Source organism: Phycodurus eques, chromosome 19, assembly GCF_024500275.1.
Source record: "Phycodurus eques isolate BA_2022a chromosome 19, UOR_Pequ_1.1, whole genome shotgun sequence".
Classification (NCBI taxonomy): Eukaryota; Metazoa; Chordata; class Actinopteri; order Syngnathiformes; family Syngnathidae; genus Phycodurus; species Phycodurus eques.
The window spans coordinates 15,058,894-15,081,097 of record NC_084543.1 but is presented as its reverse complement, the minus strand read 5'-3'; the positions used below and the strand labels follow the sequence as shown (position 1 = coordinate 15,081,097).

The window sequence follows — 22,204 nt, the reverse complement described above, 5'->3', positions numbered from 1 at the left end:
GCATCGTGGGAGTCAGCTCCCCTGGGCACTGCCGCAGTGGCCTTCACCGTCACTCTCTCCACGACATACTGCTGGAATTATTAGAATGCAGCACCCTTGGTTCCATAGGCTTTAGTGGCATGCTTATTTAACTGTCTCTTCCCACCAGAGATTACATTGCCATTCAAGTTTTATATTAGCCTGTCTAGAATAATGATCCCAGTAGACTAATGGGGGCTTGAAGCGCCTGACAAGTTGTCACAATTAAAAGGCGATCCCATTGTCAGAGCTGCCAAATGTTAGGGGACGTCCGTATTTTGTTAAAAAAAAATCACTCAACGTTGACTCGTTACAGCCGTAACACTGATTGTTCCGGATATTGGAAAAAAAAAATCCAGCTTCTGACATTACCGGTGAGTCCACATTGAACAGCTGTTCTGTGCATGCTATTTTATTACACGCCCACCCAGCTGCCAAGCCATCATTCCATCCATCTTCTACCGCTTATCCGAGGTTGGGTCGCGGGGGCAGTAGCTTTAGCAGGGACGCCCAGACTTCCCTTTGCCCAGCCACTTCATCCATCTCTTCCGGGGGGATCCCGAGGCGTTCCCAGGCCAGCCGAAGGATGTAGTCTCTCCAGTGTGTCCTGGGTCGTCCCCGGGGTCTCTTCCCGGTGGGACGTTCCCGGAACACCTTACCAGGGAGGCGTCTGGGAGGTATCCGAATCAGATGCCCCAGCCACCTCATCTGGCTCCTCTCAATGTGAAGGAGGCTCTACTCTGAGATCCTCCCGGATGACTGAGCTTCTCACCCTATCTCTAAGGGAGAGCCCGGACACACTGCGGAGGAAACTCATTTCGGCCGCTTGTATCTGGGATCTCGTTCTTTCGGTCACGACCCACAGCTCGTGACCATAGGTGAGGGTAGGAACGTAGATCGACTGGTAAATCGAGAGCTTCGCCTTTCGGTTTAGCTCCTTCTTTACCACAACGGATCGATACAAATTCCGCATCACTGCAGACGCTGCACCGATCCGCCTGTCGATCTCCCATTCCATTCTTCCCTCACTCGTGAACAAGACCCCAAGATACTTGAACTCCCCCACTTGGGGCAGGATCTCATCCCCGACCTGGAGAGGGCACGCCACCCTTTTCCGACTGAGGACCATGGTCTCAGATTTGGAGGTGCTGATTCTAATCCCAGCCACTTCACACATAGCTGTGAACTGCTCCAATGAGAGTTGGAGGTCACGGCTTGATGAAGCCAACAGAACCACATCATCTGCAAAAAGCAGAGATGCAATACTGAGGCCACCAAACCGGACCCCCTCTACACCTTGGCCGCGCCTAGAAATTCTGTCCATAAAAGCTATGAACAGAATCGGTGACAAAGGGCAGCCTTGGCGGAGTCCAACCCTCACCGGAAACGAGTCCGACTTACTGCCGGATATGCGGACCAAACTCTGACTCCGGTCGTACAGGGACCGAACAGCCCGTATCAGGGGGTTTGGTACCCCATACTCCCGAACCACCCCCCACAGGACCAGCCAAGGGACACGGTCGAACGCCTTCTCCAAGTCCACAAAACACATGTAGACTGGTTGGGCGAACTCCCATGCACCCTCGAGGACCCTGCCAAGGGTGTAGAGCTGATCCACTGTTCCAAGGCCAGGACGAAAACCACACTGCTCCTCCTGAATCTGGGATTCAACTTCCCGACGGACCCTCCTCTCCAGCACCCCTGAATAGACCTTACCAGGGAGGCTGAGGAGTGTGATCCCCCTGTAGTTGGAACACACCCTCCGGGCCCCCTTCTTAAAAAGGGGGACCACCACCCCAGTCTGCCAATCCAGAGGCACTGTCCCCGATGTCCACGCGATGTTGCAGAGGCGTGTCAACCAACCAGGACAGCCCGACAACATCCAGAGCCTTGAGGAACTCCGGGCGAATCTCATCATCCCCCTCCTTGCCACCGAGGAGCTTTTTAACCACCTCGGTGACCTCAAACCAAGAGATAGGAGAGCCCGCCTCAGAGAACCCAGACTCTGCTCCCTCATGGGAAGGCGTGTCGGCGGAATTGAGGAGGTCGTCGAAGTATTCTCCCCACGGCTCACAACGTCCCGAGTCAAGGTCAGCAGCACCCCATCCCCACTATACACAGTGTTGATGGTGCACTGCTTTCCCCTCCTGAGACATCGGATGGTGGATCAGAATTTCCTCAAAGCCGTACGGAAGTCTTTCTCCATGGCCTCACCGAACTTTTGCTTCAGCGACCACCAAAGCTGCATTCTGCTTGGTCAGCCGGTATCCATCAGCTGCCTCAGGAGTCCCACAGGCCAAAAAGGCTCGATAGGACTCCTTCCTCAGCTTGACGGCATCCCTCACCATTGGTGTCCACCAACGGGTTCGGGGATTGCCGCCACGACAGGCACCGACCACCTTACTGCCACAGCTACAGTCGGCCGCCTCAGCAATGGAGGCACGGAACATGGTCCATTCGTACTCGATGACCCCCGCCTTCCCCGGAACATGAGCAAAGTTCTGTCGGAGGTGGGAGTTGAAACTCCTTCTGACGGGATTCAGCCAGACGTTCCCAGCAGACCCTCACAGTACGTTTGGGCCTGCCACGTCGGACCGGCATCTTCCCCCACCATCGGAGTCAACTCACCACCAGGTGGTAATCAGTTGACAGCTCCACCCCTCTCTTTACCCAAGTGTCCAAGACATGCGGCCGCAAGTCCGATGACACGACCACAAAGTCAATCATCGAACTGCGACCTAGGGTGTCCTGGTGCCAAGTGCACGTGTGGACACCCTTATGCTTGAACATGGTGTTCGTTATGGACAAGCCGTGACGAGCACAGAAGTCCAATAACAGAACACCGCTCGGGTTCTGATCGGGGGGGCCGTTCCTCCCAATCACGCCCTTCCAGGTCTCACTGTCATTCGGACGAATTGTTCTGGAAGTGAATTTTTACTGTTTGGCAGCTCTGCATTGTCATGCTTTTTGCTATTTCCACATCCCAAAAACTGGTTTGCGCTTGCTGGTGACATGACAAAATGAATCAGAGCACTGGTCTTTCTTGTGCCAAGAAGATTATTGTTTTTATAGCTGCTGTGTTGTCTGCTAACAAGCAGGTTTATGCGATAACTGCGACTAACTGTTTTCAACCAAATTCGGTTGAAGGGGTAAGGTCTGAGAGTATCCACTGAATTTATATTTGAATTCTTTGTTCATTCTTTGATTGTTTCATTTTCAATTGTTTTTTATTTTCAATTGTTAGTTAGTTAATTGGAATTTGACCAATAAATTAGCAGGATGTGCGTCTCTTTCATGGTGTGTAATTTGGCACCATTGTAATTTCTTCATTGTAAATTACATGGGTTTGACAAATTCCATGGGCAATTTTGCAAGCATTTTTGATGGCATTTTTTTTAATGCAGTATACAATTTGTACAATAATCCTGGTCCATGCTGGATGTAGATATATATATGTTGTTAATGTGTACAGTTTTGTGCAAAAGGCAGTCAAAAAGTAATGAGCCCACTTTTCCTCTAGCTTCATTTATTGCAATAGAAAGGCAATATACACATAGAAGTAAAGCCCAAAAAGTAGGGATTTCATCACTACTTTTCAATATAATCTACATGTTTCTCAATATTGACAGTCCATCGATAAACAAAGGCATAAAAAGCCTCGTAAACTGTGTCATCAGAGAAGTGCTGACCACTAACTCCTTCTTTTAAAGGTCCAAAAAGGCAATAATCTGTCACATTGGGTGAGTATGGGGGATGGATTATGGTTGTTCAGCCAAAGGAATTGATGACTTCACAAACTCCTTTGCTTGTCACAGAGGTCACTCAAAGCAGGCTCTAGTCTTTTTGCCTTTGAGCCTGGACACCCACTTTTTGACTGTGCTCTAGCCTAGTGCAGCTTCCCCATACATATTTTGAAACCTTTGTAAAATGTTTCATGGTGGTTCCCCTTCCATAGCAAGAAATTCAGTCACAGCTCTAGGCTTCTGACAGGCATCCAACAATGCCGTCATTTTCAAAATGCCTGACAGGATGAGGACAGGCCTAAAAATTTTTTTTTTTTTTAAATAAATAAATTAAGTATTTAAACTACAAACTGAAAAATTCAGTAAGGAATTTCAATTATTGTAAATTAAATTAAATTAAATTGGGCTCAGTACAGGTGGCACGGTGGCCGACTGGTTAGAGCGTCAGCCTCACAGTTCTGAAGACCCGGGTTCAATCCCCGCCCCCACCTGTGTGGAGTTTGCATGTTCTCCCCATGCCTGCGTGGGTTTTCTCCGGGCACTCCGGTTTCCTCCCACATCCCAAAACATGCATGAATTGGAGACTCTAAATTGCCCGTAGGCATGACTGTGAGTGCGAATGGTTGTTTGTTCCTATGTGCCTGCGATTGGCTGGCAGCCAGTTCAGGGTGTACCCCGCCTCCTGCCCGATGACAGCTGGGATAGGCTCCAGCACGCCCGCGACCCTAGTGAGGAGAAGCGGCTCAGAAAATGGATGGATGGTCTCAGTACAATTTTGATAAATTTTGATAGTTAGCCTGACAGGAGGTCTGACGTTTTCATACTAGGTTGTAGATTTCAATTAAGTGACAATATTTTATACTTTTTTTTTATAGGACACGCTGGAAACGTGTGCACGGGAGAGTGAGTTTAAGAGTATTGTCTTTGCGCTCTGCTACTTCCATGCTGTGGTAGCAGAGAGAAGGAAGTTTGGTCCTCAAGGATGGAATAGATCATACCCTTTCAACACAGGAGACCTCACAATTTCAATCAATGTCCTCTTCAACTACCTGGAGGCTAATCCCAAGGTGTGGGTTGGTTTTGCAAAGAAACATAATCAATTTGTTATTGTTTGGGAAAGCATTAGCAATGACCCTGCCGTGTGTCTGATTCCCAGGTCCCCTATGATGATCTACGCTACCTCTTTGGTGAGATCATGTACGGGGGTCACATCACAGATCACTGGGACCGCCATCTATGCGGGACCTACCTAGCGGAGTTCATTAAGCCTGAGATGATGGAAGGAGACCTGTGTCTAGCACCGGGTTTCCCTTTACCTGGAAACATGGACTACAACAGCTATCACCAGGTAAAGCAAACACTGTGACTCTTAGTGAGCTGCTTCCACTCAAATTGTTATAACTGATTAGATTAAAAAGTTAATTGTACCACTGAATTCCTTGGGTTTTCTCAGCTATACACAGGTAGATGAATGGCCAAGAGCTCCATCCAACACACTAATGATGGCCAAGAATTGCTCTAATTTAATTGTAAATCAGCTCCTTTTCCAAATTTGAGTACTAAATCAATAGCATAAAACTCCCAGAAGGGTCCCGGAAAAATATTTCTCAGAAGTAGAGTTACCTAGCTACCAAATTTTGAAAATTAATATCCAGTAATATACAGAGTATACCGTGTGATAATATTTGTATTCACCACTCAATGTATTCATTCTCATTTGGTGTTGGAGTAATTGATCTGATTATGCCTTCGGGTAAACAGCATAACGTAACAGCAATGCACTGCAGAGCAGAAATTTACTCAGAGACGCTGTACTAATAATAGTTTAACATTAATGGTATGTCAAAAGACTTTTTATTGAATGTGTTAGTCCTTGTGAGTTGTTACCCTCTTACATAACTGAATAAGAAAATCACTCAATAAAGTAGTTGCAGTTCTGTCAAAAGTAATAACTTTCTTGCAGTGTCACTTAAATTGAAACATTTTTGTCTTTGTAATTCAGGAGTTTTTTGGGGTTTTTTTTAACAGCTCTTGCAATGAATTAATGCCAGTTAGGTAATGGCTTCTTTGTATTATTTTACAGTTCTCTAAAATATTACATACATTTTCAATCCTTGGCAACTGATTCATCCCCACCACAAAATGTAAAAAGGTCCCAAAAAATATGTGAACATCATTGTTTAGTGCATTTTGATGAAGTATCCATTTTCTGATATGCGCTTACACAGCAGTCACATCAGTAGACATCTGATTCATATCTGTCAGTGTTTCCCACAGGATTGGAATCTATTTGTGGTGGTGGTTATCCGGCGTTTATCATTTAAAGTTAAATGAACACTGACTGAATATCTTATAATAAATTAAAGTATTTAGTATTTATTTATTTATAAAGTATGCAGTCCCCAAGAAACCTACAATCTCGGGTCTAAATGACTACAGGCCTGTCACCTTGACATCTGTGGTCATGAAGTCCTTTGAACGTCTCGTGCTAGACCACCTCAAAGCGTCACAGGTCCCCTGCTGGACCCTCTGCAGTTTGCCTACCGAGCGAACAGGTCTGTGGATGATGCAGTCAACATGGGACTGCACTTCATCCTTGAACACCTCGACAGTGCAGGGACCTACGCGAGGATCCTGTTCGTGGACTTCAGGTCAGGGTTCAACACCATCATCCCTGAACTCCTTTCATCCAAGATTCTCCAGATCAGCGTCTCACCTGGCATCTGCCAGTGGATTTACAGCTTCCTGACGGGCAGGACACAGCAGGTGAGGCTGGGGGAGGCCACCTCATCCACACGCAGCATCAGCACTGGGGCGCCCCAAGGTTGTGTCCTCTCTCCGCTCCTCTTGCCTACATGAACGACTGCAGCTCAATGCACCCGGCTGTCAAACTCCTGAAGTTTGCAGATGACACCACTGTCATCGGCCTCATCAAGGACGGTGACGAGTCTGCATATCGACAGGAAGTGGAGCGGCTGGAGCTGTGGTGCGGCCGACACAATCTGGAGCTGAACACGCTCAAGACTGTAGAGCTGATCGTGGACTTCAGGAGGCAACCTTCGCCACAGCTGCCCCTCACGCTGTCCAGCTGCCTTGTGTCAACTGTCGAGACCTTCAAGTTCCTGAGAATTACAGTCTCTCAGGAACTGAAGTGGGCGATCAACAGCAACTCCGTCCTCAAAAAGGCCCAGCAGAGGATGTACTTGCGGCTTCTGAGAAAGCACAGCCTGCCACAGAAGCTGCTGATGCAGTTCTACACAGTGGTCATCGAATCAGTCCTGTGTTCTTCCATCACAGTCTGGTTTGGTGCTGCCACAAAAAAGGACAAACTCCGAATGCAACGGACAACCAAAACAGCTGAAAAGATTGTCGGTACCCCCCTACCCACCCTTGAGAACTTGCAGGCTGCCAGAACTAAGACAAGAGCGTGCTAAATTTTAAAGTTTTTTGGACATACTTGGGAAATAAAGATGATTCTGGTTCTGGTTCTGATTTCTGGTTCTGATTTCATTTAGAAAAATACAATTACTTAAATTAATTAAATAAATAATTAATTATTAATGTAAAATAAAACACAAGGCTAACACTAACTTTTCCATTGGTTTTCCACTGGACCATGCATGATGTGTGTAATCTAACGTAATTGCCATACTGTATCTTTTTATGTAATAAAGATTGACAGTGACTCGAGTTAAATATGCAAAGTCTTTTACTTTGAAAATGAAGTTTGTCTGCAACAAGCAGTGGCTGACGAAACAGGTAATTTATTTTATATAATTTTAAATGACAATGCCCCTCCTTGAGCCGTCACCTTGTCGTGTTGGAGGGGTTTGTGTGTCCCAGTGATCCAAGGAGCTAAGTTGTCTGAGGCTTTATGCCCCTGGCAGTGTCACCCATGACAAACAGGTCCTAGGTGAGGGACCAGACAAAGCACGGCTCAAAGACCCCTAATAATGACGACAAACAATGGACTTCGTTTTCCCTTGCCCAGACGCGGGTCACCGGGGCCCCCCACTGGAGTGGGTCGGGTGCAGTGTGAGCTGGGCGGTGGCCGAAGACGGGGACCTTGGCGATCCGATCCCCGGCTATAGAAGCTGGCTCTAGGGATGTGGAATGTCACCTCTCTGGCAGGGAAGGAACCCGAGCTGGTGTGTGAGGTCGAGAAGTTCCGACTAGATATAGTTGGACTCGCCTCCACACACAGCTTGGGCTCTGGTACCAGTCCTCTCGAGAGGGGTTGGACTCTCTTCCACTCTAGAGTTGCCCACGGTTAGAGGCGCTGAGCAGGTGTGGGTATACTTATTGCCCCCCGGCTTGGCGCCTGTACGTTGGGGTTCACCCCGGTGGACGTGTGTACCCACACTTTTTGGAGTCCTTGGAGGGGGTGCTGCATCGTTCTGCTGGGGGCCTCCATCGTTCTGCTGGGGGACTTCAATGCTCACGTGGGCAATGACAGTGAGACCTGGAAGGGCGTGATTGGGAGGAACAGCCCCCCCCGATCAGAATCCGAGCGGTGTTCTGTTATTGGACTTCAGTGCTCGTCATGGATTGTGCATAACGAACACCATGTTCATGTATAAGGGTGTCCACACGTGCACTTAGCACCAGGACACCCGAGGTCGCAGTTCGATGATCGACTTTGTGGTCGTGTCATCGGACTTGCGGCCGCATGTCTTGGACACTCAAGTGAAGAGAGGGGCGGAGCTGTCAACTGATCACCACCTGGTGGTGAGTTGGCTCCGATGGTTGGGGAAGATGCCGGTCCGACGTGGCAGGCCCAAACGTATTGTGAGGGTCTGCTGGGAACGTCTGGCAGAATCCCCTGTCAGAAGGAGTTTCAACTCCCACCTCCGACAGAACTTTGCTCATGTTCCGGGGGAGGCGGGGTCATCGAGTCTGAGTGGACCACGTTCCGCGCCTCCATTGCTGAGGCGGCCGACCGGAGCTGTGGCCGTAAGGTGGTCAGTGCCTCTCATGCCGTCAAGCTGAAGAAGGAGTCCTATCGGGTCTTTTTGGCCTATGAGACTCCTGAGGCAGCTGATGGGTACCGGCTGGCCAAGCGGAATGCGGCTCTGGTGGTCGCTGAAGCAAAAACTCGGGTATGGGAGGAGTTCGGTGAGGCCATGGAGAAAGACTTCCAGATGGCTTCGAGGAAATTCTGGTCCACAATCCGGCATCTCAGGAGAGGAAAGCAGTGCACCACCAACACTGTGTATAGTGGGGATGGGGCGCTGCTGACCTCGACTTGGGACGTTGTGAGTCATGGGGAGAATACTTCGAAGACCTCCTCAATTCCACCGACACGCCTTCCCATGAGGAAGCAGAGTGTGGGTTCTCTGAGGCGGGCTCTCCTATCTCTGGGTTTGAGGTCACCGAGGTAGTTAAAAAGCTCCTCGGTGGCAGGGCCCCGGGGGTGGATGAGATTCGCCCGGAGTTCCTAAAGGCTCTGGATGTTGTGGGGCTGTCCTGGTTGACACGCCTCTGCAACATCGCGTGGAAATCGGGGACAGTGCCTCTGGATTGGCAGACTGGGATGGTGGGCCCCCTTTTTAAGAAGGGGGACCGGAGGGTGTGTTCCAACTACAGGGGGATCACACTCATCAGCCTCCCTGGTAAGGTCTATTCAGGGGTGCTGGAGAGGAGGGTCCGTCGGGAAGTCGAATCTCAGATTCAGGAGGAACAGTGTGGTTTTCGTCCTGGCCGTGGAGCAGTGGACCAGCTCTACATCCTCGGCAGGGTCCTCGAGGGTGCATGGGAGTTTGCCCAACCAGTCTACATGTGTTTTCTGGAATTGGAGAAGGCGTTCGACCGTGTCCCTCGGGGAGTCCTGTGGAGGGTGCTTCGGGAGTATGGGGTGACCGAACCCCCTGATACGGGCTGTTCGGTCCCCTACTCTCAGAGTAGAGTCGCTGCTCCTCCACATTGAGAGGAGCCAGATGAGGTGGCTGAGGCATATGATTCGGATGCCTCCCGGACGCCTCCCTGGTGAGGTGTTCCGGGCACGTCCCACCGGGAGGTTACCCCGGGGACGACCCAGGGCACGCTGGAGAGAGTACGTCCTTCGGCTCGCCTGGGAACGCCTCGGGATCCCCCCGGAAGAGCTGGATGAAGTGGCCGTGGAGAGGGAAGTCTGGGCGTCCCTGCTAAAGCTACTGCCCCACGACCTGACCTGGATAAATGGTAGAAGATGGATGGATGGATGGATAAATGACAATGGAAACATGCATGTTCAGATAAAAGCAAAGCATAACAAAAGGCATTCATGTATATGATGTACTTAGATTAACGTAACGACAGCATAACTTTAATTTATAAGCACATAAATGTGGGAAACCCTCCCGATTTTTCATATCCACATATGATAGAGACCTGGTTTGATTCTGAGGATGTCCAATTTCATTCTCTCTCTTCCCCCCCCCCCCACACCGCTGTGACTGATATCCAAGCTGGGACTTCCTGCATGTTGTAAACGAGTACACTGTGTTAAAGATCATTACCTTTTTCAGTGATTAGTATTCCAGACTACTGACGTAGACTGCAGTGTTTTATGCCTTCTTAACTACACGCCTTACTTGTTCCACCCAGTCTTGTTGTTTCTCTGCAATTATCCTAGAGTCATTTTAATTTTAGTTGTAAATTTAAATTTGACTTTAAATACAGTATACATATATTATGCATATTGTTATGCATATTGTTTAAACCAAACACCAATATCAATTGGTTTTTAGGTCCCTCAAGGTTATATCCTTAATCTATACTTTAACCGACACACAGTTAGTTATTAGGCCAAACGTTTTTTCATATCACTTCAGAATCACACTGTGACAGCTGCAGACTACATAAAGTTACTGCCTCACCTCAGCCGACCTCACCCTGCCTGCTGTATGATGTTATATATCTATGAGCATAAACCATAAATGACAGGGGTCAAGTCAGAATAGAGCTGGGTCATTCTGTCAACTGTTGCCGCACACAATAAAGACTCAATGAAAATACAATTTATTTATGATACATCTGACAGGCCATCCACTGTCAAACAGCCATCTGGAGCTAACTTCGTGGGCTGTATATTTGAAAGAGACACAGGACAGGAAAGGAGTGACTCAGCTACTTTACTTTCATTTTAGAAATATAGAGGACGGTATATGCAATCAGCAAAAAAAATACAAAGCTGATCAAAATCTGGCAACAGTGTTTGTGTGTTAAAGACCTCTTTTCAAAAGAATATGATTAAAAACTGACAACTCAGAGTTCAGATTTTTTAGTTTCATGTCGCGTCCAACAAAAAAGCATATTGATCTTCATCATGGACCAACAGATGGAAAGTGCCTTTTTACCTTGCCTCATTAGCAGCTTGTCAAGTTTTCAGACAGATATTTTATTCATGTTTCTATTTCAGTCCTTTGTCAGCAATAGTTAAGCAAAAACCCCTGAGTCAAAGATGGAAAAAATGTGTTTCTTTGTAACTAGTAGATACCGTTCTGGTAAATCAGTCTAATTATATCCTGTTCAAGGAAAAAATCTTTACTCTGAATGTTGACTGGGAAATAACATTCAGACAGTCTGGAATAATTTACCAGGTAGTACATTATAGTACAAGCTCTGACATGGATTTATTGTCCTCCAGTATATTGATGACACACTACCTGTCGAGTCGCCCTACCTGTATGGCCTTCACCCCAATGCTGAGATTGGCTTTCTCACAGAAACCTCCGAAAACCTTTTTCACACTGTACTGGAGATGCAGCCCAGGGATGGAGGAGTCAGTGAGGGGGGAGGGATGACACGAGAGGAAAAGGTAAATATGATTAATTATTTTAAATGTTGTATGAGAGATGGGATAATTTGTACTTCGACTGCATATATAGTGGAACACAGTCTGTTTTGGGCAATTTTAAAAAAAAAGTTTGCCCGTAGTAAACAACGGAACTAGAGATAATCAAATTCAGAAACATTCTTCACTGTTATAAAAATAAGTTAACCACAGGTAATTGTAAGTAATAAAGTAAGTAATGTGAAAAGAAAATGCAACTAATTGTAGTATAATGAATTGCAGTTAAATATCTCCTTAGTTGATTCGCTTCATCCACCACTCCAGTGTGTAAGGCTTAAGGCAATAAAACGATAACGTAAACACAAAAGCAATGATTCTGATGTGAAGAGTCAAGCTGTCACCCTAAGCTCGTAAATAAAGCATGGTTCTCCACAAATGCGAATTTCATGCTAGTTTCTGTTAAGTTGCACCTGGTTTTAAATATAGGGTGACAACAGGTGACATTTTCTATAGTTACTGCATTCTGAAGGGAAATAAAAAGCAGCAAAACTGCTGTTTGGGCTTAGGGATTTTGACATTTTATGGTCTCCTTTTTGGTTCACTGCTGCTCTGATATAAAGTTTTTGTCCTCAAAAGCAATAGAGTGTGTATTATTGTGGACTATCTAGCTGTTCCCACACTATTAAGGAGCTCAGAGTTTTTTTTTCTAATTACCTGTCAACATTTGTTCAAATTTTTAATCTTATCAAATACATTATTCAATTCCATGACAAGCTGACCATGCTAAATTATGACATGAACTTCCAGGCAGTTGTTTGGACAGTCTTTTTGCCTCCACTTCCCTTCAAGATGGACGTTATGGTTAACACTGCATCGTTACCAAAATCAAGACCATTTGCATTAAATATGAGATGACAGAGAATGTAAACTTATTACTTGAGTCATTTTTTTCTTTGACAAAAAAGTGTCAGTAGAAGGGATTTCACTGAAGTCAAAAATACCCCCAACATAGTCCTTGACACCATTGATTTATTGCTGCACTTTCATTTAAAAAAACTAATAATAAAAAAATAGTCAACATACTAAAATATAAGCCCTGTGATTGATTGGGTACAAGTCTACAGTGTACCCCGCCCAAAGTCAGCTGGGTAGGCTCCAACTCAACCATGACCCTGAAGAGGATAAGTGGTAGAAAATGAATGAACAAGTACTGAAGTCAAAGCGATGCTATTTTTTTTTTTTATTATTCCTGATGCCACTATTTGTACTTCAGTAATATTATATAATTTTATATAATATGTAATATTTAAATGCTTGATATGAGGTGGCATAGAGCTTTTTCTCTAGTGTTTTTTCCCAATTGTTAACCATTTCTCAAATAAGCAGGTGAAGCATGTCTACTTAGATTAACTAAAGTAAATCAGGTTTAGTTGGAGCTCATGATGCCTGTAATGTTCTCGAAAGCACTGCTCTCATATTAACCATCATATTCTAATGTGTGATCGTTTTGCCTCAAAAAAAAAAGTGTGCTTGTCTCAACATTTGAGGGCCTTTGCTTTTGTATTCAGTGAGCTTGCTAGCTGCCAAACTGTGATCAGATATTTGAATTGGAAAAATCCATAGATATCATGTCATGACTTAGTATCCTTTGTTCAACACCTCATGCACCAACTAATTACTAATGCCAGTTGCCTTGGAAAAATGTTGACACATAACATTCACTTTTGTGAATGTTATGTCTCAAGCATCTTCAAGCTCTCTCATTACCATCTAATTTTAATTATGGTTATTATTTCTTGTTGTCCATATATTTTAAGGTGCATACAGTGCTGGAGGAGATCATTGAGAAACTCCCTGAGGAGTTCAACATGGCTGAGCTGCTCGGAAAGGCTGAGGCGAGGACTCCCTATCAAGTGGTAGCCATGCAAGAGTGTGAGCGCATGAATCTTCTCACCCAAGAAATCAGGCATTCCCTCTGTGAGCTCAGCCTGGGTCTTAAGGTGAGATAATTAAAATGCAGGCAGACATTAATTATTGATAGTTATAATGAATAAGCTCATCTCTGGTGAAATACAATCAATTCCTTCTGCTGCAAAGGCAAACAGCGATGAGCACTGTTGTTTTGCATTTCATAGAATGAAAATCAGTTGTTGCCTCCACCAAGGAGATTAGGTTTCATTTAGAAATGCGATGTTAAGTGAAAAAACAGACAGCCTTGGCCTATCCTGTGCCCCTCCACTGTTTTATTAAAATCAGAGTCAGCATAATCCCACTGAAAGAAAAATTATTGAACAGAGTTGGGGGAAAATGGCGCATGTGATTACAGAAAGTCAATTGCAGGCTTTTCTGGGCAAAACAAGCTATGAAGAACAATGTGTGCAGTTACTATCAATGTTAAGTATTAATTTAGTCTGTTTACACTTTCAAACACTTATTATTATTATGATTTTTACTTTGGGGGGGGAGGGGTGGACCAACCCCAAAACACTTATTTGCTGTATATCCCTGCTTATTGAATAATCTGGTGAATTCAATCAAGAATATATATATATATGTGTGTGTGTGTGTATCTATAATATGCGATAATTATTAATGGATTTTTGCTATTTGCGGTCGGCCCTAGTCCCTATCCCCGCAGATAGCGGGGGTCCACTATAATGCTCTTTTGACCTCTAGTATTTGATTTTAAAAATTACATTATTACGAGCTCATGATTTGTATGAATAGTGATCTAGATATGAACTGTCCACCCATATCAACCACCAAACTCTAAATAATGATCATTAACATCTGCGATTCCAGCATAGCCAAGCTTTTTCCTACATTATTAGTAAGAATTGCTCCTGATAACACTGACTCAGACCTGGTTTAGAAAATTGTCCAAAGGAACAAGATCTGAGACCGATATGTGTCAAGTCTCATTGAATCATATTTGAACAACTGAATTAAAAGAGAAAAGGAGGGAGAAAACTGTGTAAAACCATTTGTCAGGGATTTTGAGGATCTATCCATATTAATAGCACCAATAAATCCGCTCTGTGATTTAAAAGCCATTGAGTCTATTTTACCAGCAAATGGAATCATACCTTGATTTTATAGTGAAATGAACAGGGACTAGTAGAATATAAACTGTGGTGTGTCGGTCGATAGTGTTCATACAATATGTGAATTGGCAGATCAAGATTAGTATAACATTCACTGCCATTAACGGCTTTAGAAGTCAAAAAATCCATGTTAACTGGGAAGGCTGGCAGTGAATGAGTTTAAAAAAAAATGTTCATGGTTGTACTCTATCGTAGATAAATATCCTGACCCTCATCATGCTCATAAACCATTTTGTGACTGTCACGTGGGTATGTTTACATCAGCAATAGATCAGCTCCAGCAAGGAATGAAGCAATGAAGGACACCATTGTTGTCCCACATGCTATCTCATTATTCTTTAGTGCCATTGTTTCTTTACTCATACTACATATTCTCTTATCTGTTGTGACATGCTGACACAGTATATATATATATATATATATATATATATATATATATATATATATATATATATATAGTGGGTACGGAATGTTTTCAGACCCCCTTAAATGTTTGACTTTTTGTCATATTGCAGCCATTTGCTAAAGTCATTAAGTTCTTTTTTTTTCTCACACAACACTCCATAATCACAGAAAAAAACGGAATTGTTGAAATCTTTGCAGATTTATTAAAAAAGAAAAAAAGAAATATCACACAGCCATAAGTATTCAGACCCATTGCTCAGTATTTACTAGAGGCACCCTTTTGAGCTAATACACCCATGAGTCTTTTTGTGAATGATGCAAGACGTCTTTCACACCTGGATTTGGGGATCCTGTGCCATTCCTCCTTGCAATCAAATTATTTTATCTCGTAAAGGAGCACAACGTCTCTTCTTAGATGTGTAAAACTTCAGGACAAGGTGATGAAAAACCTCTATGTCTCATAATCTGAAGGTTGCTACAGGAATTAGATAAGAGTTCTCGATAACCAGAGGTCTTTTGTCAAATCCAAACACACAAATGATACAGGTAATCGATTTTTATAGAAAATTTAATGAAATCAAACAGGGGAATCTACTGGAGAACAATGCAGAGAAAAGCAAAACAAAGGACAAACAAACATGGGCAAAGGACGCTGAACTTGTGATCTGAGGGTAGAATGAGCATGCGCGGTGACAATGCATAGAGCTGGGGTTTCCCATTACCGTTAATTTCCATCCATCCATCCATTTTCTGAGCCGCTTATCCTCACAAGGGTCGCGGGAGTGCTGGAGCCTACCCCAGCTATCATCGGGCAGGAGGCGGGGTACACCCTGAACTGGTTGCCAGCCAATCGCAGGGCACATACAAACAAACAACCATTCGCACTCACATTCACACCTACGGGCAATTTAGAGTCTTCAATTAACCTACCATGCATGTTTTTGGGACCCAAATACGCAGCAATCTGTATTTTATTAGACCGCAAATTGGAGTTGCGTTTCGTGGAACACAATTTAGGCAGGTTGGTAGATCTCCCGAATGTTTGGCCGGTCCGGTCCTTACGGGAAGTTGGTGGATTTTGATGGAAAAAGGAGGAAGAAAAAAAAAGAAAAAACAAGAAAAAGAGTTCGAACTGCAGGGCGGCCAAGTCCCGTGGGTGGCGCTGCTCACGGGACACAGACGCAGACGTGCCAGCAAAGTAAAGAAGCAAGGACAAAAATAATGTGATTGGCCTTGAGAAAAAGCCTGTTGACTATGACAGTTTGCAGACTATAGCTAAATAACATGGCCCTTTTTTGCTACCTCGAAGAAAACATTCTGCCTTGGTAGCATAAGTCGCAGGAACTTTTTCATCTTATGACTCAGTTCCCCCTTGCACTACCAATGCAAATTCAACTGTGAAAACAATCACACTTCACTTTTGTATTGATATCACCACAGACGTTATTGACTGCTGTCTTTTATTGATCCTTTAGGGAGAACTAACCATGACCATTGATATGGAGAACCTCCAGAATTCTATTTTCCTGGACATGGTACCAGAGACTTGGACCAAACGTGCTTACCCCTCCATGTCTGGCCTGACTCTGTGGTTCACTGACCTGCTGGCACGGATCAAGGAGCTAGAAGCCTGGACGACTGACTTTGTCTTACCTTGCGCGGTGTGGCTGACCGGCTTCTTCAACCCTCAGTCCTTCCTCACCGCCATCATGCAAGCCACGGCTCGCAGGTACTATACTGTAAGGCTTGTTTGCATATCAGCTTGAATTCTTGAAATTATTGGTGTGATACAGTGATCCCATGTTTGGATGACAGGAATGAGTGGGCTTTGGATAGTATGAGTCTGAAATGTGATGTTACCAAGAAGAACCGTGAGGACTTAACATCACCACCTCGAGAAGGGGCTTATGTTCATGGGCTATACATGGAGGGTGCCTGCTGGAACACACAGGTAAGGCTAAAGTTGTTCATTGGTTTCGCTTATATTTCTGAAGAGAAGTATTTTCACATCTGCCTTCATACCTGCTGCAATACAGGAACTCAAAATGAAACAAAATATGGATTTAGTCTACCCTTTTTAGGGTCCGTCCCAAAACGATTTCCATAAAATTGGAAACATAATATTGTCAATAACGTCTTTTGTAAGATTAATAATGACGATCTGCGCGGCTAAGGGGTTTATTGATTATTCTATTGATTATGAGGCACACTTTATACCTTGTACTGTTTGTTCTTTGCATCCAAACTCTTACTATGTATGCAAGTCTGACTAGACATAGGGTGAATTCACCTTTAGATGCACCTTAAACTTACACAAGTAAATTAACTTGGATGTTTCTTCCCTTAAGGGATTCTGTACTCCATTTGTGGCTTGATTTTCTATTTTTCATCCTGCTTGCATTCAGCTGCAGCGCATTACTCTGCTTCTCTTTGCTCTGTCTATCTAAGCATGCTACCTCTGTACAGAGTGTTGACCAGCTTTCAAGCTGCATCCCTGTAGACTTGTTAATTGGGGAATGTGCAGAGTGTGCACTTGAACACTTAGCTCTCCCCTTAGTTGAGTGGTTCCTTTTTTCTTCATTAAAGTTAGAGACGGAGGCAAATAGACTCTCAGTTAGCTTCTCCTCGCTGCTCCCGTCACTATTCATCCACTCCCTGCCCTCCTCACGGCGCCAAAGGCCAGTCTTGTGCCAGTGTCGGGGAACAGTGTGAATAGGAGAGTAAGCAGCACTCCGACAAGACACAGATGTGTAGCAATAAAAGTCAAAGATTTATGATAAGCCTACTCATATATATTTATAAAGTTCACCCCTTATTCAAAGGGGTATCACACATAAAAGAAAGCTAAGTACTAAATGCAATGTGCTGTAACTGAATGTGATTTCAATTCTGCCAGGACGCGAGATGTTTTTTTGTAAAAGACAACTAAATGGTGGAGAACCGTCATACTAATTTACAATTTTATTTTGTTTACATTTAACATGGTCTAAAAAAGAAATGTTGTTGAGTTTGACATAATCTCATGAAGTCAGTGTCATACAAAAGACATTTAAGTGTTTTATTTAGGGTTAACAGTTCATATTGTGCACATACATTTCCATCACTAAAGTCCACCTCAAGACACTGGCAACAACACGATAAATTTAAGCCTGCGGAAAGCGATTACGATCCAATTACATTCCAATTATGATGCAATACAATTAGAAAGAATTTGCAAAAGAAGGCAACGACTGTCATTATGGACTTAAAAAGAGCCAAGTTGTATGTAATAGATGCAATACTTTGGCTGGAGCTTGTGGCTGTCTCAAAATCTGAAGGGGGCAAGGGTGGTAGACCATTTCATGTCACAACCTGCCCCTGTTTCAGGAGAGTAAGTCAGTATTTATATTTTGGAAGTTACATGTGTCTTGTCACAATTGCAAATTAATTATTGGACACAGATGAATGGCAAATAGTTTTATAGAGTAATCAAAGCAGAGGGTCTTTAATATCAATTACGCATAACAGAAAAGTGCTTTACCAAGCCAAATTATGCTTGTAAAATAAAGTTTGAATAGTTTTTAAGCAAGTCATAGATATTTTTGCAATTTCTAAGGCTTTTTTTTTCAGTTTGTTTGATTGCGTCTTGGACAATTGTGATGATGCCTCAATTCATATTTGTCCACATCCCAATCATAAGACATTGGATGGGGGTTCAATTTGAACGAGATACATTATGGTTCTCTATGACCATGCAATTTTATTTTATTTTAGTACTTCAGTGAGGACACAAGTCACAAGTTTGGAGATTGTTATCGATTGTATTTACCCCACATGGACTTACTGGTATTTACCGCTTCTTTATAAAGTTTTGCATCATTTCCAGATTCAATTAAGGCTTTTGTCCTCAGACTTTACCAAAGTCATCAGGATTTACACACAACCCTGAAATCCTCTATGCATGCATGGTGAAACTTCAGTTTGTCAGGCACTAAATGTAGGAGGATTAATTAGCGAGACAGACCTCCCTGTTTCAGTGTGTTTAGTGAATGTTTTTTGAGGCAGGGCATTTTGACTTTGTCCCAAACACAGCTGACTTTCAAACATTCTTCAACAGTATGACGATGTTGTGTGCTCTGAGTGTCCCACATGGATCGTGTCAACCAGGATTAGTCCAACCTTTAAATGCAGACTCAGGGGGAGGAAAAACTATCACTACTACACTACTTTCACTGCACTTTACACTAATTAATTACTTCCTATAGTTCTTTGACCGGTCAATCTGTGTTTTACTAGATTGTCATCCCCTCCCATCTTTCTCTGACAGACCGGCTTGATTGTGGACGCCCGCCTGAAAGAGCTCACTCCCATCATGCCAGTAATCTTCATCAGAGCCATTCCTATGGACAAACAGGAAAACAGTAACATGTATCAGTGTCCGGTTTACAAGACCCGCCAAAGGGGGCCCACATATGTCTGGACCTTTAACCTGAAGACCAAAGAAAAACCCTCCAAGTGGACCTTGGCTGGAGTTGCTTTGCTTTTGCAGATCTAGCAGAATTCCTGGAGCTTTAATGTGAAGGTTGTGGTAGTGATGGTACAACAGGGTCAAGGATCAGCTCACATTTTAACAGATTTTTTTTAAAGATGAGTAGTTTTTTTCAGAGGTCACTAAGCAAAGACTTTTTTTCTCCCAAAAGTTCTACAAACTCTGGAGACAAAAAAGTCACTCATTTTCTGAGGTCTCAGAAAGCTTTTCATGAATCTATTGCATTGCAAGTTTTTAATGAATAGTCAAGACTGACGGTATGCTAAATTATGAAATCATGCAATTGCTCTTGTGATGCCCCCCTCCTTCAGCACATAAATTTCCACATTAATTGAAAGTCAGTTCACTTAAATCGGTTCACTTCCCCTATTCACATAGTTACATATTCTCTCTCTTTTACTATGTATTTAGCTTCCATCACATTTTCTGAAAAAGTTCTGTATGCTGTCAAAAAATTTCATTTGTCATATATCAACATGGATTGTTACAGATTCAAATGCTTCATGATTTATTTCTCCCCAATAAACAAGAAGATGCCCTTTGATACATGTTTACTTACTCTTAGCCACATTGCCTGATGATGAAAACCAGCTACACTGGTATCTGGGGATAATGTGCAGCCATGTGTAAACCAGAATTTATACTGCTCCTACTCAATTCATTTGAAAAACGTTGACATTTTAGCTCATTGACAGCAGTTCTGAAATGTCCTCTCTGTTTTTTTCTCCTATGAGTCAGGGCACATTGCATCATGATTTATTTTATTTTTATGATCAGCACTTGAATGGATAAACGTTCCTCCTTGAGCCGACAACTTACAGTGATGCGGGGGGTATGTGTGTCTCACCCAATGATCTTAGGAGCTAAGTTGTCAGGGAATGTCATGCCCCTAATACGGTTACCCGGGGAAAACAGGTCGTTGGTGAAGGAACAGACAAAGTCTGGCTTAGAACCTCCTATGAAGAACAAAATTACTGGAACATGTTTTTGAAACACAGCTAGAAGAGACAACATGGGTAACCCTTCCCATGGACTCACCACCAGGGGGAGGGGCCAAGAGGATCATGTGCCCTCAGAGCTGGGTGGTGGCCAAAGGTGGGGACCATGACAGTCCGACCAACAGCAGACTCTCGGGACATGAAACATCACCTCTCTGGCAGGGAAGGAGTCTGAGCTGTGCGCAAGGTCGAGAGGTTCTGATTACAGATAGCTTGCCTCAACACGATGGCTGGGCTCCGGAACCAGGCCTCTAGAGAGGGGCTTGACTCTATTCCATTTTGCTCTTGCCCCCAGTGAGAGGCCCCAAGTAGGTATGGGCATACTTATTGCTCCACGATTTGGGGTTCACAATGTGTCCTAACCGTTGTTTCTGCCAATGCAGCTAACAGAAGCTCAGAGTAACCACCCTTTTAGGAGTTCCTGGACAAGGTGCTGGAGTGGCCACCCTTGTACTATGGCGGACTTCAATGCTCATGTCGGTAATGACAGTGAGACCAGGAAGGGTGCGTTTGGAAGAAATGCCCCCCATCCGAAAGTGACTTGTGCCTATTACACTTTTGAACGTGGGACTTGTCTTAGTTGACATGTCCTTGCAATGTTTGAGAGAGCGCCAGTGGAATAGCAGAAGGAGGTGGTGGTCCCCCTATGTAAGAAAGGGAAGCAAAGGGTGTGTTCCACCTACAGGGGGATTACACTGGTCAGACTCCCTGGTAAGATATACTGTATTTGGGGGTTCCGGAAAGGAGGGTCTGCCAGGAAGTCAAAAGTTTGATCTAGGAAGAGTACAGTGGTACCTTGGGTTACGAACGACTCAGTTTACAAACAATTCGGGTTACATACAACATTTTCACAGAAAATGTATCTCTCGTTACATATTTTTGGTTTGTGAACGGTCTTTGTATGGACGAACGGAAGGACCTATGTTGCACTTCTACTCGGGCTGCGAGATGATCATTAACTCTGTGCATAACACTTGGATGTAAGATGAAAACTGGTTGTCTGCTCCGCGGCATAAGGCAGATATCTGTTCCAGGCAGAGGTTCTGCCTCCACATCCTTGATCATTCAATCACAAATCTTGCTATTAGATTTGTGATTGAATGATCAAGGATTTTCATTTTCTGATTGACATTATAAAAAATAAAAATAAATAAAAAGTCCAGAAATTATTGTTTTTTCATGAAAAAAAAATACTATTTACAGAATGTATGTTATTTATTGGCGGCACTGTGGATGACTGGTTAGCACATCTGGCTGGCGACCAGTTCGGGGTGTACCCCGCCTCCCGCCCGAAGATAGTGGGGATAGGCTCCAACACGCCACCGACCATTGTGAGGATTAAGCGGTACAGAAAATGGATGGATGGCTGTTATTTATTGAATTGTAACGTCTCTTTTATTAAAACAACAAACGGTTAATATTAGCGTAATCAGGTCAAAACAACTCGACAAGTTCTGCCTATACACATTCACCAGATCGAAATGTGAACAGCAGCCGCCACATTATGCATGAAGACTGAAGGAGGTGCGCTATCGTCTCGCTGAACTTTTTTTTGTTTTTGTTTTTCCCAATAAACAAAGGGCCAAATAGTCAGAATAGCACTTAAGATAAAAAGAGAAACTGCTAAAGATAGT

General features: G+C 43.9%; 1 protein-coding gene across 11 annotated transcripts in view; it reads left to right on the top strand.

The window, feature by feature from the left end:
- Nucleotides 1-20,099, top strand: part of dnah9 (dynein, axonemal, heavy chain 9) — a 177,882-nt gene extending 157,783 nt beyond the window's left edge. For all 11 annotated transcript variants that reach the window (XM_061705528.1, XM_061705525.1, XM_061705527.1 and 8 more), the window contains 7 exons: nt 4,637-4,828; nt 4,918-5,109; nt 11,389-11,559; nt 13,353-13,535; nt 16,520-16,773; nt 16,860-16,995; nt 19,351-20,099. In XM_061705528.1, the coding sequence (XP_061561512.1) occupies nt 4,637-4,828; nt 4,918-5,109; nt 11,389-11,559; nt 13,353-13,535; nt 16,520-16,773; nt 16,860-16,995; nt 19,351-19,578 (1,356 nt within the window). In that variant the 3' untranslated portion in view covers nt 19,579-20,099. The remainder of the gene's footprint in view (nt 1-4,636; nt 4,829-4,917; nt 5,110-11,388; nt 11,560-13,352; nt 13,536-16,519; nt 16,774-16,859; nt 16,996-19,350) is intronic.
- Nucleotides 20,100-22,204: the final 2,105 nt, after the last annotated feature.